The 26646-nt window shown below is 39.9% G+C and overlaps 1 protein-coding gene across 1 annotated transcript in view; it reads left to right on the top strand.

Annotated features, from left to right (window-relative positions):
• Positions 1-26646, top strand: part of LOC124519297 (S-adenosyl-L-methionine-dependent tRNA 4-demethylwyosine synthase TYW1) — a 213882-nt gene that overhangs the window by 170077 nt on the left and 17159 nt on the right. The window contains exons 14-15 of the mRNA XM_047089449.1: positions 8652-8762; positions 18202-18369. Of these exons, the coding sequence (XP_046945405.1) occupies positions 8652-8762; positions 18202-18369 (279 nt within the window). The remainder of the gene's footprint in view (positions 1-8651; positions 8763-18201; positions 18370-26646) is intronic.

The following is a 26646-nucleotide window of genomic DNA, read 5'->3' as shown; positions in this document are numbered from 1 at the left end:
GAAGTAGGCTTCCACTTCATGCATTTGCACGTGAAAATCTAGTTGTCTCAGGACTGTTTGTTGAAGAGACTATTTTTCCTCCATTGAATGGACTTGACCTGCTTGTCAGATCAGTTGTCTATATATGTGTAGGTTCACTTCTGGACTCCATTCTGTTCCATGGTTCTGTATGTCTGTTCTTATGTCAGTTTCACACAGTCTTGATTAGTATAGCTTTGAGTAAGTCTTGAAATCAGGAAATGTGAGTCCTCCAAATTTGTCTTCTTCAAAGTTATTTTGGCTGTTTGGGCCCATATGCATTTCTATATGCATCTTGAAAATCAACTCCCCCACCCCCGAAAAATGGGCAGCTGGAGTTTTGACAGGGATTTTTTATTTTTTATTGAGGTGAAATTCAAATAACATAAAGTTAACCATTTTAAATGAAGAATTCACCGGCATTTAGTACGTTCATGGTGTTATGCAGTTACCACCTCTACGTAGTTCCTATACATTTTCATCTTTCCAAATAAAGTCTTGTATCTATTAAGTAGTTACTCCCCATCCTCCCTACCCAGTTGCTGACAACCACTAATCTGCTTTCTATTTCTGAGGATCTACCTGTTCTGGATATTTTGTATAAATGGATTCATGAAGCACGTTATCTTTTTCATTCCTGGCATAAATCCTACTTATTCATGGTACATAAATCTTTAATATGCTATTGGATCCAATTTGATAGTATTTTGTTGAGGATTTCTGCATTTATATTCATAAGGGACACTGGGTATTTTCTTGTGCTATGTTTGGTTTGGTTCAAAGGTAATGCTGACATCAGAGAAGGAGTTCAGAAGTGTTCATTTTTCTTCTGTTAATGGGAGGAGTTTAAGAATATTACCCTTGAAATGTTTGGCAGAATTCACCAGTGCAGCCATTGTTTCTGGACTTTGTGTGGGAGTTTCTTCATTACTGATTTAATCTCTTTACTTGTTGCAGATCTGTTCAGATTTTCCATTTCACTTTGAGTCATTTTTGGTAATTTGTGTGTTTCTAAGAATTTGTCCATTTTTGTTAAAGTTTATTTATTTTGAGACAGAGAACACAAGTGGGAGGAACAGAGAGGGGGAGAGAGAGAGAATCCTAAGCAGGTTCCACACTATCAGTGCAGAGCCCAATGTGGGGCTCAAACCCACAAACTGTGAGATCATGACTTTAGCTGAAACCAAGAGTCAGACACTTAACTGACTGAGCCACCCAGGTGCCCCAGAATTTTTCCATTTAATTTAGGTTATATTTAATTTATCGACATAGTTGTTCACAGTATTCTTTTATAACCTTTTTGTTTTTGCAAGGTTGGCAGTATTGTCTCCACTTTCAGTTCTGATTTTAGTTGTGTCTTTTCTGTCCCTTTTTTTTTTTTTTAAGTCTAGTTTCAGGTTTGTCAATTGGATTGATATTTTCATAGAACCAACTTCGGTTTTTTTTTCTTCTCCATTGTTTCTCTCTTCTCTATTTCTTTTACTTCTGTTCTGTTCTCATCTTTATTATTTCTTTCTTACTCTTTACTTTCGGTTTAATTTACTCTTCTGGATCAGATACTTGAGTTGTGAATTTTGAGATCTTTTTTTTTTCTAATGCAGGTGTTTATAGCTATTAATTTTTTTGTCTTTTTATTTTTTTTTTAAAAGATTTATTTATTTATTTATTTTGAGAGAGAGAAAGAGAGAAAGAGAGAGAGAGAGAGAGAGAGAGAGGAGAGAAAGCACATAGGGGAAGGGCAGGGAGAAAGGGAGAGAGAGAGTCCCAAGCAGGCTCTGCACTGTCAGTGTGGAGCCTGATGTGGGGTTCAAACCCACGAACCGTGAGATCATGACCTGAGCTGAAATCATGAGCCGGACATTTAACCAACTAAACCACCCAGGCACCCGTCTTTCTTTGTCTTTTGACAGTTTGATTATAATGTGTCTCATTATGAGACTCTTTGAGTTTATCATTTTTGGAGTTTGTAGAGCTTCTTGGATGTGTAGATTTATGTTTTTCACCAAATTTTTGAATTTTTTGGCCATTCTTTTTTCAAACATTCTTTTTGCCATTTTTTCTTTTCTCTCTTGAGACTTTTGTAATGTGTATGTTAGTACACGTTGTAGTGTTTCATGGGCCTTAAAAAGAAATTTAAATAATAAGCCTATAATCTTTCTCTTCCTTTTTGAGAAATAAGCATTATTAATGAATTGATGTGTTTCCTTTAAATGATTTCTTTTCCCACTGGATCAGATTTTCTTCACTGAGGTTTATTATCTTGTTTTGCCCTCTTTCCTTTATTGGAATTTTCAGTTGTTCATTAAGCTTGAAATTCGTTGGTTACTTTATTTAGAGAGTAATTCTATAAGAACAGTTTTCCTGCTTATCTTTGAGCATAAAGAATGTTTCATTTGGTTGCATCATGAATTATATCTTTGAATTTACCTTTTCATTCTTTGTTTATTTGACTTACCAAGTTGACACATTTTGTTTTGTCTTCCACAGATAGTATAAAGCTTAGTTTAAAGCCATTTCAACAACAAGGCATGCTTTCTAAAGAGTTTGATAGGTTGCCCAACTTCTAGTAGAGGCATTAAATGTTCTTTGCTTTTAGAAACAATGGTCATCAAGTGAGGGATTTTGTGTGTGTGTGTGTGTGTGTGTGTGTGTGTGTGTGTGTGTTTAAAAGTTTAATTTTTGAGAGAGAGAGAGAGAGAGAGAGCGAGAGAGAGAGAGAGAGAGAGAGCGAGCGAGCATGAGCAGGGCAGAGAGAAAGAATCCCAAGCAGGCTTCAGTGCAGAGCCCAACACGGGGCTCAGTCTCACGAACTGCAAGATCATGACCTGAGCCAAAATCAAGAGTCGGATGCTTAACCAACTGAGCCACCCAGGCACCCCAGTGAGGGACTGTTTCAATTTTAAGTTGTTTTTTGGCTTTAAGCCATTCAGAATTAGTTTTTGACAAACATACAATTTGGTCAGTATTCAGTTTGCTTTTTATAAATTGAGAAGATCGTGCAAAAGGCATCAGGGGTGGAGTCGTAACCTCTGCTGGTTTCCCAGCTCCTCTCCTCTTTTGGCATTACTATGGTCACTAATTTTTTTCTGACTCTGGTTTTGTTTATTTGTCAGACTAGAATGTAAATGACACAACAGTTGGCACTTGGCTTTGTTCGCTGCTGTATCTCTAGCACCTAGAATTAGGCCCAGCATAGAGACGGACCCGGTGACTATTGGTTGATACCTGTGATGAATCTGTGGAGCTGCTGGTGGTGGTGGTGATGGTAGCCGAAATTTATTCATACCTTTCTTTGTGCCAGGCCATGTTCTAAGACCGTTGTTTTAGTTCTTTTGACTTTACAACCGTACTACAAGATACTGGTACTGGTGCTCTCCCCATTTTACAGAGGCAGAGGGTGCGTGCCTGAACGCACACAGCCGATTCCAGAGCCAAGAGCCGTAGCTTAATTGTTACTCTGTGGTTCTTTTTCCTCCTTTCTCCTGGCCTTCCTGACTACTCGGGCCTTTTCTACTTTGCACTTAAAATCTTTTTCTGCCTCGGTTCCCCTTGATAAGCATTTAACATTTACCTTAGGTATTTTGACCTTAGTTTTCACCCCGTGTATTTTCAGTTCATCTATTACTTCCCTCTAAGAAACAACACAAGTTAAAACCCAAATTTAAAATCTGTCGCAAAGATCTGATCGAAAATTTCAAGGTGAACATGTAGGTCTCTTGCTAGGGACCAACCACATTTGATGTGATATTACTTTCAAAATCCTGTTACTGTGTGTAGACCCCTGGGGCAGGTTGGGGGGATCTTAGACTCTCAAACAGAAAATATATGAAATTATAAGATGCCAACTTCTTGACATTTTTGACAAGTCACACTGTGACATTTTACAAATAACACTGTACATTGAACAGCAAGTAGGTAAACTGTTTGTCTGAAGTCAATCCCTTCATCCTATTTTTATATTCATCCTATTTTTATATAACTGTCCCTATGAGATAACATGCCACATTCAGAAAATTCTGCAGTAATAACCATTCCAGAACCTATGCAAATTAAAATTACTAAATCTCCAAACTGAAAAAAATAAGTTTAATTCAAATGAAATGAATACAGTCCAGTTGACACTCCAACTTTTTTTTCTTTTTTAACAGAAGATAAAATAGCAGTGGTAAGTATTTCCTCTGCAGAGGAAATCCCAGCCTTCACCTTTCAAGAAACATCTGCACCCAGTTTTTGTTGTAATCTAATCTAACTAGAGTGTACCACCCTTTTGTTCTTCTGTAGACCTTAGGAACTGCTTTAACTAATTTTAAACAGACTTTAAATAAAATCTCTGAAATGATTCCATTGAACAAGCTCCCCATAGTCACAGCAAAACCCAGAATGCAAAGTTGATAATTTGAAATGAACTAATCAAATCCACTAACATTCCTTTTCCAGTAACCCCATAATGTTTCTCTTTGTAGCAATTTGATACAAGTATGCTATAGATAAAAAGGTATGAAAATTAGCTATTTCTGCTAATCAAAAGATATGAAGAAAGTGAAAAGGAAAGCCATAAAGTGAATGGAAATGTTTCCAAGGCCTTTATAACAGCTCTCTTATAGCCAGGATATATAAAGCATTTGAAAAAAACAAAACAAAACAAAAAACAGTCAGTAGGAAGAAGACAGCCCAATACAGAAATATTTAAAACACTTGAACAAGTACTTCCCAATAGCCGGCATCCAAATGGCCAGAAACATAATCAACTTCTTTAGTAGTCAGGCAAATACAAAATAGACAACGCAAGAGTGGCAAAATTTAAAGACTGAAAACTGCAAGTGTGGTTAAGGAAGAGAAAGAGCTGGAACCCTGAGACACTGCAGGTGAAAGTTTTGTAAAATCACTTTGGAAACCAGTTTGACAGTATATGCTGAAACTGCATGAATACACCTCCTGTGACCCAGCGTTTCCACACGTAGGTGCATCCAAGAAAAATACATGCTCCTGTGCATCTCAAGAAACACAGAGGGCAACAGACACTATTTTGGTAGGACCCAAACTGGAAAATAACCAAAACTTCCACTAGTAGTATATTCACATAATAGATACACAGCAGTATGTTTAATCTCACAAACATCAAATTCAATGAAAGAAGCCAGACCTAATTGAGTATAAGTCATAATAGCATTTTATACAATTTCCTGAAACAGGCAAAATTAAACTCTAGTGTGATAAAAATACAACAGCACTGTTTTAGAACAGCTAAAAAGTGGAGATGATCCAGATGTCTATCGTTGGGGGAATGGTCGAATGAATTGTTGTATATTCAAATGATGGAGTACTGGCTAACAAGGAAAATGAGCAAATGTCAACATGCAGCAACACGGATGGATTTTCTGAAAATGTTGGATGACAGAAGCAAGACACAAAAGAATAATGGTGTTGGGTATCTTTGGGACAGAGGGAGCGGATAGCGACTGGGTGATGGGTATGTTCTTTGTGTTAACCCCTTTTGCTATACGGATGTGTCTTATATACGTTTCTCTTTGTATGTTTTGTTTCACAATTTGAAAAGGTTTAGCAAAGCAGAGAGGGCCATGCCCCTTGGGTTCACATGCCAGTTTTGCCGCTTTCCAGCTGTGACTTTGGGACATTTATCTAACAGCTCAAGGCCTCAATTTCACAACTGTGATGTGAAGATAATAATCAAACCTATTTTGTAAGACTTGTTGTAAAGAGTAGACAGATACTGGACTCTTCGCTCCAATGTTAAGCACTTACAATAACAGCTGGCATGTAGTCAGTGCTGAGTAACTGCTAACTCCTTTTCTTGTTATTGTTGGTATCATTGCCAGTTTATTTGTCCAAAGGAATTATAAACTCCCGTTGGAGTTAACATTATATTATAAATCTATCATGCCTCTCCATGTAGTGAGTTTTTGTTTAGGTCTTTCAGAAAAGTTTATTTTCTTCAGTGTCCATGTTATTTCATAAACTAATCACTAGATATTTTATAGATGTATTTTATAGTTGTAAGTGGAATTTTCCTTGCCTTGTATTTCATAATTGGTTGCTGCTGGCATATAGTAGCTAATACTTCTTGGGGTTCTAAGTTCTACACAGGTTGAAGCTTTTAATCCTGTGTAGGACCCCCATTTTTCACAGGGTAGAAACTGAGAACAGGGAGATGAAAATAGCTAAGTGTGTGGTCTGGGCTTTGGTCCGGCCCCAGCGCCCATATTCATTCCACTGATCCATGCTAAGAAGGCAGTTCATTTTTATACTTTTCCTTAATACAACTTTTTAGTTGATTTTCTTAGGTTTCCAAGAAGCCAGTTACATCATTTGCAAGTAATGATTTTTTGTGTAGTGTCCAGCAATTCTTGCTCCCTTGCCTTATTGCTTGGATTTTAACTTTCAGGGAAATGTTCATAAAAATAACAGAGTGGACATTCTTCTGTTAGTCTGACTAAATGGGAATGCCTGTATTTTTCATAAGCCACTGAGAATGACATTGACCATTTTATGTTAAGGTTGTGTTTTTTAATTGTGTAGTTTGCCAAATGGTTTTTGATTTGATTACTCTGTTTTGTTTTCAAATTAAGGATGGCTTTTAAATTATACCAAATACCTTTGTGTGTCTGTGAAGATGATCGCGTGTACTTTTCTGTGTTGAACTCTGTGATGAATTATATTAATATATAACCACATATCGAATCATCTTTGCATTCCTAGAATTTTCAACATACTGCTGAATTGTATTTGCTAAAGTTTCTATAAGATTTTTGTATCTATAAGTACAAGTGAGATTGGTCTGCTGTTCTCTACCCGTTTTTGTTAAGTGAATTCTGGCTTTATATGTAAAGGGAATCTGGAAGATCTCTGTCTTTTCATGCATTATATACTGTGTTTTAAAGTAATTTTTGAGTACATTTTCTGGTATGGCTGCCAAATACTGTTCAGCGGAGATCTTTTCATTTTGTTCATCGAAGATCTCGAGTGTTTCTTCTCTTTCACTAATTATGGAAATCTTCAAACATAGGCAAAAGTAGAGAGGTTGGTATCATTTTGTTCCTCTCCCGCCTCACGTTTTCTCTCAAGTATTTAGAGCCTCACTACTTAAAACATGCTGTGCGTCGTAGCAGCATGGATATTATCCGGGAACTTGCTCCAGATGGGTGTGGCCCTGCGTGCGTATGCACATAGACACCACCTCCGCCATATACTACTGGTTATAGGCAAGTCCTAGGTCCCGCTCCCCAGTCTTGCTTTAGATTTTAACCTCTTTTGGGGCGCCTGGGTGGCTCGGTTGGTTAAGCGTCCCACTTTCAGCTTAGGTCATGATCTCACTGTCCGTGAGTTTGAGCCCCACGTCGGGCTCTGTGCTGATGGCTCAGAGCCTGGAGCCTGCTTCCGATTCTGTGTCTCCCTTTCTCTCTGCTCCTCCCCTGTTCATGCTCTGTCTCAAAAATAAATAAACGTTAAAAAAAAAAGATTTTAACCTCTTTTTCATACTGTCCTGAGATGTTTCAATAACGCTTTGAACGTTTGAAAAATTGTCTCGGGTCCTGGAAGGGAGAGAGCTACAAAGTCAAAGGGCATAAACTTGTTAAAGCCTTTGATGTCTGTTGTCTAATTGCTTTTCAGAAAACCACTACCTCATTTGGTTAAGTGGTAAACAGGTGACAATACTGACAGTTCATAAATGTGCCTTTTCTGCCAACAGGAGATCATTAAAATGTTAAGAAAGCAGGAAAGAAGAGAAGAGTAATTAGAAATTCTTGTCATAAACACTTGAGTGATTGGTACCTGAAAGCCTGAAGGTTATTTGAATTAATTTTCAACAGTCTTAAACTATTTGGTCAATTTACTATTCCTTACTAAATCTAATTCAGTGTGTCGTTTTCAAGAAACATTTGGGTGCCTAATGTAGTGGTAGAGATTGTGAGAAAAGATACATGCCAATATCTGTGCCCTTAAAAGGCTTATGGGAATCTTATTATATTGTTTTCATTTTTTTTTTCGTCTTTCTACAAAATATAACTTTGGCTTATAGAAGTTCTGTCTGGGGGCGCCTGGGTGGCTCAGTTGGCTAAGCGTCCGACTTCAGCTCAGGTCATGATCTCACAGTTGGTGAGTTTGAGCCCCGCGTCGGGCTCTGTGCTGACGGCTCAGGGCCTGGAGCCCGCTTCGGATTCTGTGTGTGTATCTCTCTCTCTCTGCCCCTACCCTGCTTGTGCTCTGTCTCTGTCTTAAAAATAAATAAAACATTTCGGGGCGCCTGGGTGGCACAGTCGGTTAAGCGTCCGACTTCAGCCAGGTCACGATCTCGCGGTCTGGGAGTTCGAGCCCCGCGTCGGGCTCTGGGCTGATGGCTCAGAGCCTGGAGCCTGTTTCTGATTCTGTGTCTCCCTCTCTCTCTGCCCCTCCCCCGTTCATGCTCTGTCTCTCTCTGTCCCAAAAATAAATAAACGTTGAAAAAAAAAAAAAGATAAAAAAAAATAAATAAAACATTAAAAAAAATTTTTTTTTAAAAGTTCTGGCTGAATTTCACATTACCTGCGTCTCTAGGGTATTGAAGAAATTTGAAAGCCTTCCAAGGTGTGACTTCCACCAACATAAAAACGAAGTTGGCTTTTCCTTTGTTTCAGCAACAGCGTACCGTGTACAGGCTGACTCTAGTGAAAGCGTGGAATGTAGACGAACTCCAGGCCTATGCCGAGCTGGTGTCCCTGGGGAATCCTGACTTCATCGAAGTGAAGGTGAGCTCCTGCTGGCCAATGTCATCCCACTTCCTATGGTGCTTTGTTGTGGTGAAGTTAGTACCTTATAAAACTCTATAGGAGGTCCCAGATGTGTTATTTATTCATTCAGAAATATTAATCAAGAACGTGGCACCATTCTAGGCAATGGGGATAATAACAGTAAAGACGGAGCTTTTGCTCTTATAAAGCTTATATTTATTGAGAGGGAGGCAGTCAGTGCAAAATAAATAATTAAAAACTACACAGTAACATTAGTATGCTGAGAAATAAAATAGTGTTACAGTGAGGAATTGGTTGGCTTCAAAATAAACTTTTAGGGTTGACTAGGTGGCTCAGTTGGTTAAACGTCTGACTTGGGCTCAGGTCATGATCTCATGGTTCTTGGGTTCAAGCCCCACATTGGGCTCTGTGCTGACAGCTCAGAGCCTGGAGCCTGCTTTGGATTCCGTGTCTCCCTCTCTCTCTGCCCCTCCCCACTCGCACTCTCTCAAAAATAAACATAAAATTTTTTTTTTAATTAAAAAAAGTAAAAAAATAAAATAAAATAAAAATAAAATAAAAATTTTAAAAGTAAAATAAACTTTTATTATAGAGAATTTCAAACATACATAGAAGTAGAGAGATTGGTCTAATGACCTCCATCTGTTCACCCAGCTTCAAAAATTACCAACTCATGACCAGTCTTGTTTCAGTTCTACCTCTACCCATTTTCTCTGCCATATCCTATTATTTTGAAGCGAACCCTATGTTATATGGCTCATCTATAACTGTATATGTCTCTAAAAGATATACACTCACTATATACACTTATTCAGAATACTGTTCTCATAATTGAACAGTTTTAACAATAGTCTCTTAAGTATTGGAAAGAGAAGGTTTCAGACTTGACCAACTATTTCTTATTAAAATAGTATTTGTGAATCTAGATCCAAATAAGGATCATTAACTGTAATTGGATTCTTTCTTTTTAAAATTTCTTTTAATCTGTTAGTTCCTCTTTCATGTGTTCTCTCTCTACTCTGCTCCCCCTGCCCCCACACCAGTAAGTTTGTTGAAGAAAATGTGTCATTTATCCTGGCTAGTTCCCTCTGTCTATATTTTAGATTTTGCTGATTGCTTGGTCCTTTGCCCCCTGTATTTCCTGTAGATTGGTACTTAGATCAAGAGAAGATTGATCAGATGTGTGTGTGTTTGCATTTTAAGATTATTTAGTCAGTGGTATTGTATACGTACAGTAGGAGGTGGTAGTGCCTGGTTGTCCCTGGCCCGTTTTTTGGCAGTATTTCTTTGGGATGATGGATTCCTATAAGTGGATTGATGTGCCAAAGGGCAGATAATTGTTTTGGTGGACATTGTGATTGGCTGTTTTAGATTTCATAGGCGGAAGTCTTTTCTTCCGCCTATGAAATCTAATGGAGGAGATGACTCTTCTACAACTGATTCCTAAATAGTAAGAAGCAGTGCAGTCGCCAGGGGATCAGAGCATTTTGGGCAGATGGCACAAGTAAGTATTCAAGTCGGGCGCCCCATGTGAGATCAGGAGGGCAGTTGGAGTTGGCAGAGACACGAGATGAATCACAGAGGTGGGATGGGGCCAAATTTTGTTAGAACTTTCAAGCAAGAAAAGAACTGGATTTTATACTAAGTTTGATGGTAAGCTTTTTGAATAGTCTGGTTTATGATTTTAAAAGATTACCCTGCTGCTGTCATGGGCGGATTACAGAGCTCAGAGTGAGAGTGGTTATAAAATGAGATGTTATGGCTTGGGGGGAAGGTCATTGGCAATATGATTGGAGAGGAGTGGGTGCATTTGGGATAAATCGTGGAAGTGGAACCAATACAGCGTGTTGCCAGACGAGACACAGGGAGTGAAAGAACAAACGAAATCAAGAACAACACCTGGATTTTGGCTTAAGCAATCGTGCGGATGTGGAACAGTTTACTGAAGCGGGAAAGAGCAGTGGAGGAGGCAGGCAAATTTGGGGAGTAATTTCACGAGTTCTTTGTTGGCCTTAATCATTTGAGAGACCTTTTAAATATCCACATATAGGTTCAAATAGGCCAGAGGTTATATACGCCTGGAGTTCTGGGGATAAGACAGGGCTGGCAGTAATCATTTGGAAGGCATCAGCGTGCCATGGTAGTTAAAGCTGTGGACTGTTACAAGGCAAATGGCTTTTCTGAACAACTAAGAATCCACAGAATGAGAAAACGTGACCAGAAAATTCCGCCCTGTCTCTGAAAACCCGACTCTTCAGTGTATGTCATTTCACTCTGTCATTTCAGAGGATAGTTCATTTTTACAGCTGTCTGTTCAGCTTTCTGTGGTACTATAGCCTAGAGCAGCAGGGAGGTGGGAAGAGATAAAATATTGCTGTCTGAGTGTTCAGCATTTTATCCCTGGTCAGGTCAAAGACACTCTTTTCTTTTGAAATTGCTCTTAATTTTAAAAGGCTACTCTTGGCAAGAACTCTAATGATGCAGAGATGCAAACTACATCTGCAGTATATTTGTTGGCTTAAGCAAACCTTGCCAATGTCAGGGATTAATGGTGTTTTAATTTATGATTTAGCTATTAAAGAATGCTGTCTCCAGTGATGTTGGAGTAAAACTTCCATTATTAAGCAAGTTTCTGGATCATACGGTCACCTTTTTTCTGCCTCCCTCCGTCCCTCCCTTCCTCCTTTCCTTCTTTGCAGTCATGTTTTCTATAATGTATGACATCTTTTACAATCTGAAAAGAATCACCCGGTATTATTTTTAAAAGAAAGATGGCTACTTTGTAAACAGTATAATCCTCCGATGGGTATTTTTTTAGTTTGACAGACTATTAACGTAATACCCTCTGTCTATACCTGAGATGTTATAATAACATGGTTTCTTTCACATGAGATTTCCATTTTACTGTTTTACCCCTGCATTCAACAGATATCTTTCAGCTCTTTCTATGTGCTAGGCCTCATCAAAGCACCAGAGATAGAAAATTTGATATGGACATGCTGTTTGGGAAATGGATGGTCTTATTGAACAAGGCCAAGTCTACAGAAGTAAAATGAGCCACTTGGAGAGATTTTATTTAAAAGTTTCTTGAAGAAATATGTAATATAATCACAATTTTAACTATCTTACATGAATGATAAAATATAACGTAACAGGTAACAGTCGTACCAAGGGAAAGCATGGTGATGATCAGCTTGTTTCTTATAGAAGGTTTGAGATAGAAATGGCCTCTGTTAAGTGTACCTGTGCCACTGAGGACTGGATCTCATTGCTTTGTTAAATTCAGCTCTCGTTTGTCCTGCAGGGTAATGAAGTATCTTTCTTTAAAAAAAATTTTTTTTAATGTTTATTTATTTCTGATAGACAGAGCATGAGTGGGGGAGGGGCAGAGAGAGAGGGAGACACAGAATCAGAAGCAGGCTCCAGGCTCTGAGCTGTCAGCACAGAGCCCAACGTGGGGCTCGAACTCACAGACCGTGAGATCACGACCTGAGCTGAAGTCGGTCGCTCAACCGACTGAGCCACCCAGGCGCCCCTGAAGTATCTTCCTTTTAAACTGAAGCAGAATATAGTATACTTCAGAAACAGAACAAGTTATAGAATAATGTTTATCATTTGATTATATATATTTTAAAAGTTTACCTCTTTGAGAGAGAGATGAGTGGGGGAAGGGGCAGGGAAAGAGGGAGAGAGAATCTTAAGCAGGCCCTGTGCTGTGAGCCCTGACTCAGGGCTCGAACTCACAAACCATGAGATCGTGACCTGAACTGATATCAAGAGCTAGATGCTTAACCAGCTAAGCCACCCAGGTGCCCCTGATTATATTTTTTAGCAGTATATGTTTGGATATATTTATATAAGAAAAGTACGGAAGGATTATATCAGACTGTTCACAGTGTTGTAATTTGGAAGAAGGGCAGGGAAAGGCTTAGTAATTCTATTTTTCATGTTTCCGTGCCCTGCGAATTATTAGAGTGAGCGGGCATCATTTTTGTAATCCCACTGATTGAAACGAAATCAGTAAAGGAGAAGGCAGCCTTTCCTGTTCAATAGAGTTAAACTATTTAAGTCTGAAAAGGCATTTTTGTTGTTGTTGTCTAATTAATTGAATTTAAATTTTGTGGGGGTGGGGGGGCGCTCAGGTGGCTCAGTCGGTTGAGCGTCTGACTCTTGATGATCCCAGAATTGTAGGATCCAGCCCCGCGTCCAGCTCCACGCCGAGTGGAGCCTGCTTGGGTTTCGCTCTCGCTCTCGCTCTCGCTCTTCCTCCCTTCACCCCTCCCCCCACACCAAGTGCCCGCGCATGTTCTAATTTTAGTATATGTGCTGCCAAAGGGAGCACTTGCCCGTTCTTTCTCTCTCACTCTCGCTGTCTCTAAAATTAAAAAAAGTTAAAAATTTTCTAAATTGGAGGAGTTTTAAAAGTAATGGTAATGAGGACATGTGGCTCGCTCAGTTGGTAACTCTTGATCTCCAGGTCATGAGTTTGAGCCCCACGCTGAGGTTAGAGATTACTTAAAATAATAACATTTAATAAAATAATAATAGTAAAAACCCTCTCTGAAAAACATTTGATGAGAACTAGCGATATGGTAGGCTAAGTAACCTCAGCTTCCTCTAAAAACAAACACTTAGAAGTAACTGTGTTATAATAAACATACTTTTGAGAGCATGGCCATCTGTCAGGTCTGTAAGGGAGTTCCTTTGGGACTCAAAAAAGAGAGACCACCCTGGTGGTACTTTGTAGCTCTGATAGAGATGGGACTTGGGTTTAAAGGATGGAACACGAGGCCCTTTTGCCTTCAATGAAAGCACAAATTAGGACAGAATTTACCCACTGACACAGAATGGCCCTTGGAAGCTTGTCTTTCACCTATGCTCTTGATTAAAAAAAAAGGGGGGGAGGGGTCTCCCAGGGCCTGGCATTAAAATTTGAATAGTACCTCATGGTCACATAAATAAATGCCTTGAAACTAGGAAATTGATAATACAAATTGACCCTAGGCTAGTGACATGCCTGGGTTCCCTGCAGAAGCAAACAAGTACTGTTCATGTCTTGTGTTTTCCAGGCATGTGCAAGTGTGCACGCACAGGGGGTCTCTCCTAATCTGCACTCTGGAGCCTCATGGGGAATGGGGAAGAGCACAGCTTTGATACATTCCGAAAAAGTACTGATGTAGATCTTCTCTGCATCTAAATTTCCTCCATTTAGAATTAGAATAACAGTATCATTTTAATAGGTTTGTTTTGAGAATTCAGTGGGATAATGTATGCCCAGATTCAGTAAATGTTTAGATCACTTCTCATTAAGCACATTTATTTAAACTAAATCAATAGAAGCTATTTCTTTATTTTATTGGTTCCCGCTTTTCTTTCATTGCTAGTCTCATAAACTATTTTTCTGTTTGATTCCCTGTAAATGAACATATATTTTAGTTTCATTAGGCTTAAATAGGCCTTTATTTGCTAGCCCTAGAACCTTAGTGATCATTATTTGCTTGCTTGTTTGTGAAAATGTGTATCATGTTCTAAACATCTGCCTTATTGAAAAACTTTCATAGCACAATCCATTTGTAAATGAAATACTGTCTTTATATTCCCTGCCTTGCATTGCACCTTGAGAATAATAGTAAGTGCTTAGTAATTATTTGTTGTCAGATGATTTAAACCTCTTTTATGCTGTTGGCACTGTAGCTGTCTACAGAGCTCAATCCTTGTCGCGTGCCTTGTGCAAAACAAATGCCTTAGCCTGACCTCACTGTCTTTCTTTACACAAAGATAAGGAATATTAGTGGTTATTCATGTAGCAGTCCCTGACTGGCATTCCTCAGTTGCTTTGTCATCAAGCATTAAAGAGTAGAGGGGAGAAAAGAGTAGAAAAATCCAGATTAATGTGAATGAAATTTTATATTATATCAGAAAAGAGTTCTGGAGTTTAATGTGATATAAAATATGTGACTTGATCTTTAGGTCATTCAGCATAGATTGGTTGGGGGTACAGAGAAGAACAGAGCACAGCCCCTGCCTGTACAAGCTTAGAATTTACACATGTAATTATACCAGTTGGTACAACCTATGTACCAGATATGATGAGCTTGGGATCAGGTTGGGTAGGGGTTCTTGAACAGAGATTAAAGAGATGGTGGGAAATTTAGCCAAGTAAAGACTGGATGCTGAGGAGGGCAGTCCACTTAAGAAAGCCTCATGAGTGGCTCAGTCAGTTGAGCATCCAACTCTTGGTTTTGGCTCAAGTCATGATCTCACCGTTTTGTGGACTGTAGCCCTGCGTTGGGCTTCGTGCTGACAGTGCAGAACCTGCTTGGGATTCTCTGTCTTCTTCTCTCTCTGAAAATAAATACATAAATAAACTTAAAAAAAAAAAAGAAGGCCTCATGTGCCATGCTGAGAAGGTTGGGCTGTTTTTTGTTTTCCTGTGTGTGTGTGTGTCTGGGAAGAGTTGTTGAAGCATTTTTAGGATGGAGTGACACGTTTTGGGTATATTGTGCAAAAAGTAAAAGTCATGAAGACAACAACATTTCTCATTAGACTATAGGAAACAAAAACAATAGGAGTCTTTTGACGTTCAGTTTAATTAGAATATCAATCAAACTGCCAAAATACTACTCTTTCCACAGACCTTGAATCCCCAGGTAAAGTGTCCACGCACCCAATATAGGACCTTATGGCTTCCATGTCCTCCAGCAGAGTGATCCATCCAAAAGGCACCAATGTAATGGCGTGGGTTATGCTTTTCACTACAAACCCAGGGGTGCATAAGTGGTTTTGTTCTTGAGGAACTTTCTTTGGGTCTCTGCTTGCCACTCCTCAACCTGGAGATTACAAAGTGAGTGTTTTTCAGTTGCCACACGGTACCCATCTGTTTTCTTGAGTTCATTCTTTTTTCAAAGTTGTGATGGCAAAACTTGGTGCTGGTGATAGATGGGGTGGGGGCAGGATGGTGGCGGGATGAGAAGATGGCAGACAACTGTGATGTCATAGAAAAGGAAGCACTTTTAGATAGTTTAGGTAAAGTGTGATCAGGAATAAAGTCAGGGCAAGTCAGCCATTAGACCGGAGTGCAGGATGAAGTAGCCAGAGCAGAGAGGGGAGCACCAGAGGAGGGGGACATCAGGAGCCCAACTGAGGGAGGGCTCAGGGGTTCCCAAAGGTGACTCCACAGAGTAATTCACAGAGCCCATTCATGTCACAGAGGCTCAGAAAGTTGCCCATACTGCCTACCCCAGAGGATTTTGCCTGGCTAAAATGAGAACTTTTATGTGAAGAACTTAGTTAACTATGAAGCACCATGTGAGTGTATGGGAAAGTATTATGTGAAGACCTAGTAATGAACCGTGGCACTCATTCTCTCATTTCCTTCCCAAACCAAATCTGTCCTTGATGGTTCATGATTTATTATTGGTGAATAAGAAATAATATTTCCAGAGCTATTGTCATAGATGTAAGATCTTATCTAAAAAATAGGGGCGCCTGGGTGGCTCAGCTGGATAAGCATCCAACTTCAGCTCAGGTCACGATCTCACGGTTCATGGGTTCGAGCCCCACATCGGGCTCTGTGCTGGCAGCTCAGAGCCTGGATCCTGCTTCCGATTCTGCATATCCTTCTCTCTCTCTCTCTCTCCCTCCCCCCCTCCCTCCCTCCCTCCCTGTCCCTCTCCCGCTCATACTCTCTCTCTCTCAAAAATAAACAAACATTAAAAAAATTTTTTTTAAAAAAAAATTTTTTTTTCAACATTTTTTATTTATTTTTGGGACAGAGAGAAACAGAGCATGAGTGGGGGAGGGGCAGAGAGAGAGGGAGACACAGCATCGGAAACAGGCTCCAGGCTCCGAGCCGTCAGCCCAGAGCCTGACGCGGGGCTCGAACTCCCGGACCGCGAGATTGTGACCTGGCTGAAGTCGGACGCTTAACCGACTGCGCCACCCAGGCGCCCCCCAAAAAATTTTTTTTAATATGAAAAATAAGTTCCTTTGAATTCGCTACTATGTACATGCTTTTTCATATAATTCACAGTATCATAAAAAGCACTTAAGTTGAAGTAAAGTTCATTTTTATGACTAATTTGACCTATCAATAAATTGTTTTCATGTTTGGTATACATTCCGGTAAGTTTAGCACAATTTTTCAGCCATTCCTAAAGATTTTCAGAACTGTTGTAGTACTTGCTTTTTTTTTAAATCACCTAAAACTCAAACTTGGTTTAATGAATTTTCTAAAATCACTGGGCTGATAGAGATGATGCTCTTGATTGTTACAACTGAGCTGGGTTGCCTCTAGTTTATGTTCAGCAAAGGTCACGGTTTAGCATAACGGGAATCTTTTTGAGTAGTCATCTGGAGTAGATCATTTTACAGAGTTCATCTGAGTCTTCAGCCGGTTCCCAGCCCTGAGTGTTTGCTCATCCATGGGTTTTTCATTCAGTGGTATCCCATCCCCTCTACTCTGTATGTGTGTGTCTTTGTGTGTGTGTCTGTCTGTCTGTCTGCGTCTGTGTGAGTGAGACAGAGTGTGTGAGTGCATGTCTTTTTATTTTAGTTATTCCCTCCTTAGTAGCAGCATGTCTAGAATATTCAAAACACTTGTCCAGAAAGTTTAATTCTGGAGTATTTAAAGAGCCTGCAAAATTAAGATATCCCTTATTATCAGAAAATTTATCATTATGTAACTTAACCAAATAGAGAACTTAATTATGAAACTTTGGGGTCCTATAAGCGTGGGCTGTCAGGTAGTGTTCTAAAGCATTAGAAGCCAATTTACCTTACCGCATTTGTACAACTCAGAAATTTCTGTAGAGGCGAGATGCATGTATATGCATGTAAGTGTGTGAAAGGTATGCATGTATAGCCACAAATGTATTTCCTGTTTGGCACAATTCTGTGTTTATACATACCCATGTACAGAAAGTAATCTCCTTAAAGAATACTTTCAAAGGGATCCCTAGCTGGCCCTTTGCAGAAGAATCTTATCAACCTTTATCAAACCTAAGTTATATTGGGAAATGGGGGCTCATCTTATTTTCCCAGTGAATAAACTGTTCGGTGAATTTTTGTGCCAACCATGCCTCCATTATTAGTGTATGAGATTTATAATCCCTTGAGCATTAACCTCTTACAGTGCACCAAGAAATCTGAATGAAAAGATACGTTGTTGGTTCAAATACATTGTTGTGCCTAGACAGCATGGATTGTGACAGCACTGAGCACCCTCAGTCACAGGGTGGGAAGGCCATCTGCCTGGGAGCTCCTAAGCAGATTTTATCATCTCTAATTCACTGTTACTTTCTTCACTTTTGGATTGAATTGGATTGGATTGGGTGGGATGGGGTAGATTCCCTCTAGAAGCCTTTCTGGCTCTGAAACTCTTAGTTGATTTCATTTAAATTAGGTCCGTAATTGTCTCTGTTGTCTTGTTCCCCAGGGTGTCACCTACTGTGGAGAGAGTTCAGCAAGCAGTCTTACCATGGCCAACGTGCCCTGGCACGAGGAGGTGGTACACTTTGTCCGCGAGTTGGTGGCTCTCATCCCCAACTATGAAATTGCTTGTGAACATGAACATTCCAACTGCCTCCTGATAGCTCACACAAGGGTAAGAATAGCTCAACTATGCCTTCTTTTCTTCTTCTTTCTTCTCTTTATTTTCTCCTGTCTTTATTATAGTGGATATCTGCTTGTTTGCTACCTTTCCTGAAATAGACGTTAAGAAGGCCCTCCAGTCTGTCCATTGGGCTCACGTACTCTTATTTCATTCTTAGCCCTCAGCTAGGCACTTGAAGGGCCTCTTGGTTTGCAGTTGGTGCATACTGAAAAAGAAAAGCAAAAAACACCCTTGTCATAACCTCTAATCCTTCCTCAGAATGACAAGAGAAAGCTGAAATAGTGGACAACCCCCATATGACTTCCAGAAGAAATATTGAAGTATTTATCAAATTTTATATCACTTTGAATCTCAGCCTCTGGAGAAATTTTCCTGGAGTTTTGGTTTCCATTTTTCCCTTTTAGCACTTTTACTAGACAGAATAAGTACCCAGATCTCGCATATTTCTTAAGAATGTCCAGCAAAGGAAAAATTCAGCTCTTGGTAAAGGTAGGCCATTAAAATAAGAAGGAAAATCTGCTAATCAGAAGGCCATTGTTGGAGTAGCTATCACAACGTGTCCTTACAGAAGTATTTGTACAGAAATAATGTGGCATCTGGGTTTGATTTAAAATAACATGAGGTGAAATTATGTGGGTGTGTGGATAAGATGACTGTTGTCGTGGCTAGATGATGAGCACATAGAGGTTTGTTATACTATGCCTAGTTTTCTGTTCAAATTCTCCATTAATAAATACTTTTTTTTTTTTTTTTTTTAAGTGGGCATGGGGTGCCTAAGGGGCTCAGCCAGTTAAATATCTGACTTTAGCTCAGGTCATGATCTCACGGCTTATGGGTTCCAGACCTGCACCAGGCTGTGCACTGTTAGTATGGAGCCTGCTTGGGATTCTCTCTCTCTCTCCCTCTCTCTGCCCTCCCCCACTCACACTTTCTCTCTCTCAAAATAAATAAACTTCAAAACAAAAGTCGACATGGATGAACCCTGAAAACATTATTCTAGGTGGGGAAAAAAAAAAAAAACCCAGACACAACAGGGCACATATTGTATGATTGTATGAAATATCCAGACTAGATAAATCCATAGAGATGGAAAGTAGGTTGGTGGTTGCCAGGTGCTGGGAGAAGAGCAGACTAGGAAGTGACTGCTAATAGGTATGGGATTTCTTTGGGGGATGATGAAATACTCTAGAATTATAGTGTGGTGTTGGTTGCCCATCTTTGAGACTAATCCAAAAGTCACTCAATTGTACACTTTAAAGGCTGAATATTATGGTCTGTGGATTATATCACAATAAAGATAGATTAATACCAAGATGATAATAAAGGTTAAGGGTGGGCTACCTTTTCTTACATAAGTTCTTTTTATGCAAATAAAGTCAGGGTCAATTTGAACATGAAAGACTCAGTATATTCTCACAAAAACCTAAATGACTTCCTGAACAGCTTCTCAAGTTAATGACATTTAATAATATGAGATTTGCTCAATTAAAATATCACATCCTGTAGTCTCAATAACCATGAGGTTAAAAAGGCTCTCATGCTTTGGTTGCAGTTAGATTGTATGTAGCTGACTTGTGGTCTGTCAGATGTTTAGACAGAAGAATATGTTCTGGGACATTAGGGAACAAAGAAATAAAGGCCACCTGGTATTTGAAATGTTAATGATAGCTACAAAGCTAATTAACTTACAAAGCAAATCTTAAAAATTAAAGCCAAAAACCTAATTTTATTTTCTAGTTTTTCATTCACTGTTAACCTTTTCAGGTAAGATAGTACCTTTAAAAAAATTATTTGAGGGTCGCCTGGGTGGCTCAGTAGGTTGAGCATCTGACTCTTGATTTTGGCTCAAGTCATGATCTCACGGCTTGTGGGATTGAGCCCTGTGTCAGGCTTTGTGCTGGCAGCACGGAGCCAGCTTGGGATCCTCAGCCTCCCTCTCTGTCTCTGCCCCTCCCCCACTGATGCATGCACACTCATGCATGCATGTGCTCTCCCTCTCTCAAAATAAATAAATAACATTTAAAAAAAAATATTTGATTAAAGAGGCAGTGCTCTGGAAATAATCCTGACTCTGGTGGCAGAGTTCTTTCTAACTCCATTGAGATGCCTCAGTGACCTCCCGTTGCTTTTAGCATGAAAATCAAAGTCCTTAATGTGACCCTAGGGCCCTGCATGGTCAGGCTGTCTACCTCTCCAGATGCTTTTTAAATTGCACTTCCCTCTCTCTCTGCACTTCCTTTATTTTCTCAGACACAGTAGGTGTTACTTTGGAATTATTTACTGTTTTCTTTTTTTTTTAATGGTTGTACTAGAAGTGACTTTATGATCCTTGACTAATCAAAGTATAATGTTAAAGAATACTTTTACCCTCTAACTGCAATGCAAGGACCTTAGAATACCTTATTAACCTCCATTTTTCCCTTCCCAACTCACATGCTATTATTGTTCTGTCCATGAATTATAAATGTGTGTAAGGAGAATATTGTTACTGCTGTATGTAGTCACTGTTCATTTAGATTTACCTGCATCTTTAACACTGTTTTGCACTCTTTTCCTTTCTTCATTTTTGACTCTCCATACAGGATTGTGTTCTTTCTGCCCAAAAAATACTTTCTTAAAAATTTATTTTAGTGGGCATCTGCTGATGGAAAATTCTGCTCTTGTTTGTCTGGAAATGTATATTTTAGCTGGGTATAAAATTCTAGATTGACATTTGTTGTCTTTCAACACAATATAATCTCTTGTCTTTTAAATTCCATTGATAAAGTCAGCTGTTGGTCTGTTGCTTGTTTTCAGATAATCTGGCATTTTCATCCTTCTGGTTTCTTTTTATGATCCTGCCCATATGCACAGGAAGTTCTCAGAAGGGACCAAACAACTGAAATTTTAGTATGATAAATGCAATAACAGACAAAGCCTACAAGGTACAAGCCAACATAAGGAGACAGTCTGAGATTGACCTTCATTATTTCATGTTTGTTGTGTACCCAGGGTGTGTCAGGCACTATGCTGGGTACAAAGAATACAAAGATGAGTTAAAAAAAAATAGTCCCTGCCTTTCAGAATGGTCTAACAGAAAAAGAGGTAACTATCAAAACAAACACATACCCCAAAGTTTTATCAGAGCAAGATGGAAGAGTAGAATTGAGCCCAAGGAGGCATAGTTGGGAATATATGGTACCATCAGGAAAGGCTTCACAGAGGAGTTGCTGTTTGACTGGATGTTCAGTAATAGCCCAGGTAGAAACGACATTTAAGCAGAAAACAGCCTAAGAAAAGGTCCACAGAGAAGTGCAGAGGCCTGGCACATTGGGAGAATAAATAGTTTGGTGTGGCCGGAGGTCAAGAGAAGGATTGAAGGGAATGGAAGGGGGGTGATTCACCAGGGGCAAGAGCATTGATGGCACTGAATTACATCCTAATTGTGCTGTTTTTTGTACAGCATGGGCAGGCACTGAAGGGTTTTAAATAGAAGTGACACAATCAGATTTGAGTTTCAAAAAAATTTCTTTGGCAGTATTTCAGGGGATGAAGTGCAAGGCTTTAAGAGAAACCAGTTCAGTTAAAAACTGCTATAATAGTGGGTGCCTGGGTGGCTCAGTCGATTAAGCGTCTGACTTTGGCTCAGGTCATGATCTTGCCATTCCTGAGTTCAAGCCCTGCTGACAGAGCCTGGAGCCTGCTTCAGATTCTGTGTCTCCCCCTCTCTCTCTGCCCCTCCTCCGCTCACACTCTTTCTCTCTCTCTCAAAAATAAATAAACATTACAAATTTTTTTTTTTGTAAACTGCTGTAATAGTCCCAACAGTCAGAGGTAAAATGGTGAGGGTCTGAAACAAAGGGTATAAAAGGAGAGAGGAGAGTGGTCAGGCATTAAATGCAGAACTCGCTTTCATCCTAGGTGTATTGTGGGTGGGTGTCGCCTTATTACTGAGACATTCAGGCTCACCACTCAGCCTTCATTCACCTGTTGAGGGAGGGGAGCTTTGTTGTGGCTGATTTGGGGGTGTAAGTTCAGGCTTTCTCCTCAATAGCCTCTGATCCCATTCTGATTTAGGAAAGGAGGACCACCTCATCACTGCTCCCCAGGGATGGTATGGAATGGACATGGCCTCCTTGCCCCTAGGCAGTGGCAAAAGTCTTGGCTCTCTGCTAAGCTTCCTCTGCCCCCACTCTGACGTGGGTGGGGAGAGGCACCTTGCTGCCACAGGCGGAGGTCAGTGCTCCCTGCAGGGTCTCCACTGAGACCACAGAGAAGGGTTGGGGTTGCTGGATCCTCCGCTCCACCTTCTCTGACAGCTCCCCAGCAGTGAGGAGGGAGGTTATGGCTCACCATGGCTGGGCAAATGTAGAAGTCTGGGGTCCCCACTCGGTGCTGACTGACTGGGGGGAGAATGAGGCATTTTTCTCGTGGCCTAGGTTGGTTATTATCTAAAAGTTTTGTGTCTTGCTAGGCTGCTCTTTTCCTGGTCCTTTGGCCAAGAAAAGCAGATTTTTTTGGCGCTGTAAGATTTTTTTTTTTTATTGTTTATGCCCGCTGGTGTTTCTGGATTGCAGGCTTCAACCAGGCTTCTGGGCTTCCGCACCCAGAAGGATAGAAGAGCCAAAAATGAAACCCAGGGAATGTATCACTGTGTTGTTCCTTGGGTCCGAGGTCCCTAGCCAGTCTGCCTTCTTACCTCTGCCTTCAAAGCCTTCTTACGTTTGCTTTACATATACTATTGAGGGATTTTAGCTGTATAGTGGGAGAAATACGAAGACGTGCGTTTCCTCCATTTTGTCTAGCATCAGAAGTCTATGACCACACAGTTTTGACATTTACGGTTTTTGGTATAGTATCTCCTCAGTGACCAGCATGCCAGTCCACTGCGCACACTGTGTCATCAGTAGATTATTTCCACATAAAGTGATTTTCTTTTATTTATGTTTATTATGTTTTATTATGTTTTATTTATGTTTATTAAGTGTCACCCAGTATGGTTACAGGGCTGCCCCTGCAGTGTTACTGGAAAGATTTTCCTGAAACTTCTGTGAGAACATCTTTGCCTGATCCTAATCAGAGCCTATCAGGTCCCATTTAAGAAGTAGGCTAGCAGTTTACAGATGGATGCCTTTTTAAGGGTACTAAAAACAGAGATATAACCAAAAACCAAACAGAGGAAAGAAACAGAAGAAGACAAAACAAAACCTAAAGAGTAGACAAATCCATAAAACAAATCATTGAGTTCATAAATAACAGAGTGGGTGTTGGCCATTTAACAACCTCATTGTTTATCCTGCCACCCCCAAGCTCATTGTTTCCCTGCCATGTTTTTATCTCACAGTGCATGCAAAAGAAAAACCTAGATATTTTATTTGAATCATGATGGCTTTCACAATTAGGGCCTTTTTGGCTTTATTTCAGGCCACCCCCTGCCCTACCCCTTTACAAGATACTGCCATGATTCTTTCCTCTGTGTTTGCCCAAGATACCTACCTCTTCTGCCAGAAATGCATTCACCACCCTGCCCCATCTCAGTTCACCTGCTGAATTCTCCTTAAAACTGTAAAACAAACCTCCTTGGGGGTCACTTCTCTCAGATCTATATGCACATAGGTAGGGCTGCCTTCCTAAGGAGTTGTGGGTTCCTGGAACACAAGGACTGTCATCTCTAGCACTTCCTAGAGGAGCTGATGCATAGTAGATTCTTGGTGTTTGTTTAGTGAACTAACAGCCTCTTCACTTTCGTCTCCTTCCCTTTTTCACAGTTGTACCTTCTGAGAGCAGTTGCTGAATCGTCCTTGCTCATTTTGCTGTATCTCTACCTTCTTCCTTATTATTTATTCATTCATTCATTCCTTTATTCAACAAATAAATACTCAACTGAGTTTGCTATTTTATAGGTCATCAGTGACCTGCTACTTGTTAAATCCAGTTGTTTTCCTATTCACCATTTCTTCTGTTTTTCTGTAGCAGGAATCTGATGCCAATCCATGCTTTTGGAAAGTCTCTCCTATCTACTAGATTGTACTTTTCTGATTCTAGTAAAGTTGGCTAGCAGAAAAAAGAACATTGCCATAAAGTGCAGCATTGAAAATCCCTCCATTGTGGCATTTCTTTCTTTATCCATTTCAAAAATTTTGAATTCTCTGATCCAGGATACCACATAACCCAAGATGTAAGGTGAATTCTTGAAAAGAAAAAAAAAAAAATTCTAGAGAGATTCCAAGCATTGGTTGAATATTTACATTTAGGTGACCTTTAAAGATTATGCATTAACTTGTAAAATTTTCACAGCATCAAACAGCCTCTGGAGAATCCATTATAATCTGCATTACCCTATCCATACCCAGAATACTCTGTGGTCATTTGCAGTACAAATGCCCTTGTTATTGCCATATGCTCTTGTTATTGCCATATGCTATTCCACATACAAAGCATTTCATAGTTGTTAGTGGGTTATTTTTTTTTGATCTCTGTAGAACAGTTTTTTGTTGTTTTTTTTTTTTTAACAGTCCATTTATTTATTTTGAAAGAGAGTGTGTGAGTGGAGGGAGGCACAGAGAGAGAGGAGAGAATCCCAAGAATCGCTCTCTGCAGGGAGCCAATGTGGGACGAATCATGAGATCATGACCTTAGCCAAAATCAGATCATGGCCTGAGCCAAAATCAAGTCCGCTGCTTTGGGCACCTGGGTGGCTCAGTCGGTTGAGTCTCCAGCCTCAGCTCATGTCATGATCTTTTGGTTTGTGAGTTTGAGCCCCACATTGGGCTTTCTGCTATTGCCACAGAGCCCGCTTCATATCTTTTGCCCCTCCCCTCACTCATTCTGTCCTTCTCTCTCTCTCTCAAAAATAAATAAACATTAAAAAAAAAAAAAGTCAGCTGCTCAACTGACTGAGCCACCCAGCTGTCTGAACAGTTCTGTCATTTAGAGGTGTTGTTTAGACTCTTGATAAAGGTGTTTCTGCTCTTGATAAGAGGCGGTTTCTTTGGTGAGTGGGAGTAGAAAGTTCAGTGAGTTTCTTTGACTTTGAACCAAGGAAAGACAAACAAACTCAAGTTAAGTCAGCATGTTTTGGTTCTAAAGCTGAGCTTGAGGGACAAAGAGAAGTACAGCTGCCCACTGGAAACAGTCTACTCGAGGAAGGTGGACCTGCCTGTGCGCTTTGGACGAAGCAGCTGGGACAAGGAGATACAGTCCCCCTTCTGCCTCTGTGTTTTCCATTAGCAGCTCAGATGTAACCTTGGACCTGCCAGTTTGCAAACTAATGAGACCATGATGAACCCAATACACTCTGCTGATGGTTTTAGTTCAGAAACACTGAAGTCCTTCCTCCCTGCATGTTGGTGATGTCCTATTATAGCGGATCACCGCCAGTGGAAACCAAGTAGTAGATCACATGTACAGCTTCCAGAAATCCACAGATCATTGTTTTAAAACGTAATTTCTTCCTTTTTTTTTTTTAAAAAGTAGACTTTATGCCCTAGTACCTACAGATTGGGATTTACAGCAAACTTGATAAGATAGTATAAAGGTTTCCTCTGTACCCTAGAGTTTCCCTGTTATTAACATCTTTCATTGGTATAGTATATAGGTTACAATTAATGAACCAAAATTGCTACATTATTAGCTAAAGTCCATAGTTTATTTAGATTTCCAACTAGTGATGTTGACCTTGGTCAGCAAGTCGAGGTAGTGTTTGTCAGCTTTCTCCACTGTTAATTTACTCTTCCCCTCCCCGTTTCTGTACATTACTCTTTGGAAAGAAGTCACTATCTATATAGCCCATATGTAAGGAGTGAGAGTTAGGCTCCACATCCTTGAGGGTGAGATATCTACATAAATAGGTTTGTCTCTTCTTCCCATTTATTAATGTATTCAATCTTTTTTTTTATAACAGTATGGATTTATAGTATTCAGTTTATACTTTGGGTTATAATCCAGTTGTACTCTATTTCCTTTGTTGCTCAAATTGTTCTAGCTCTGGCCACTACGTTCTCTTCCAGTTGCCTCTTTTGCTCTTTTAACATACCCCCCTTCAGGGTCGGAGGTTTTATTTGTTTTTGTTTTGAGCACTTCCTTACTTTCTGGCACTACAAGATACTCCAAGCTCATCTTGTATTTTTCTTGCTCCAGTCCTAGAATCAGTCATTTCTTCAGGAGCCCTGGTTCCTTTTATTGAAGAATGGTGTTAGAAACCAAGATCTGGGTGAAGGTGTGCTTGTTGTTGACTAGGGTGTTGTTTCTTCTTTTAGGCTCTCTAAAAGGTGTAACAGAGCAAAGACA

The sequence above is a fragment of the Lynx rufus genome, unplaced genomic scaffold, assembly GCF_022079265.1.
Source record: "Lynx rufus isolate CCGP_SWC_20201006 ecotype Redwood Valley unplaced genomic scaffold, mLynRuf1.p SCAF_27, whole genome shotgun sequence".
In the NCBI taxonomy this organism is placed as follows: Eukaryota; Metazoa; Chordata; class Mammalia; order Carnivora; family Felidae; genus Lynx; species Lynx rufus.
This window is presented reverse-complemented; position numbering and strand designations above follow the sequence as displayed.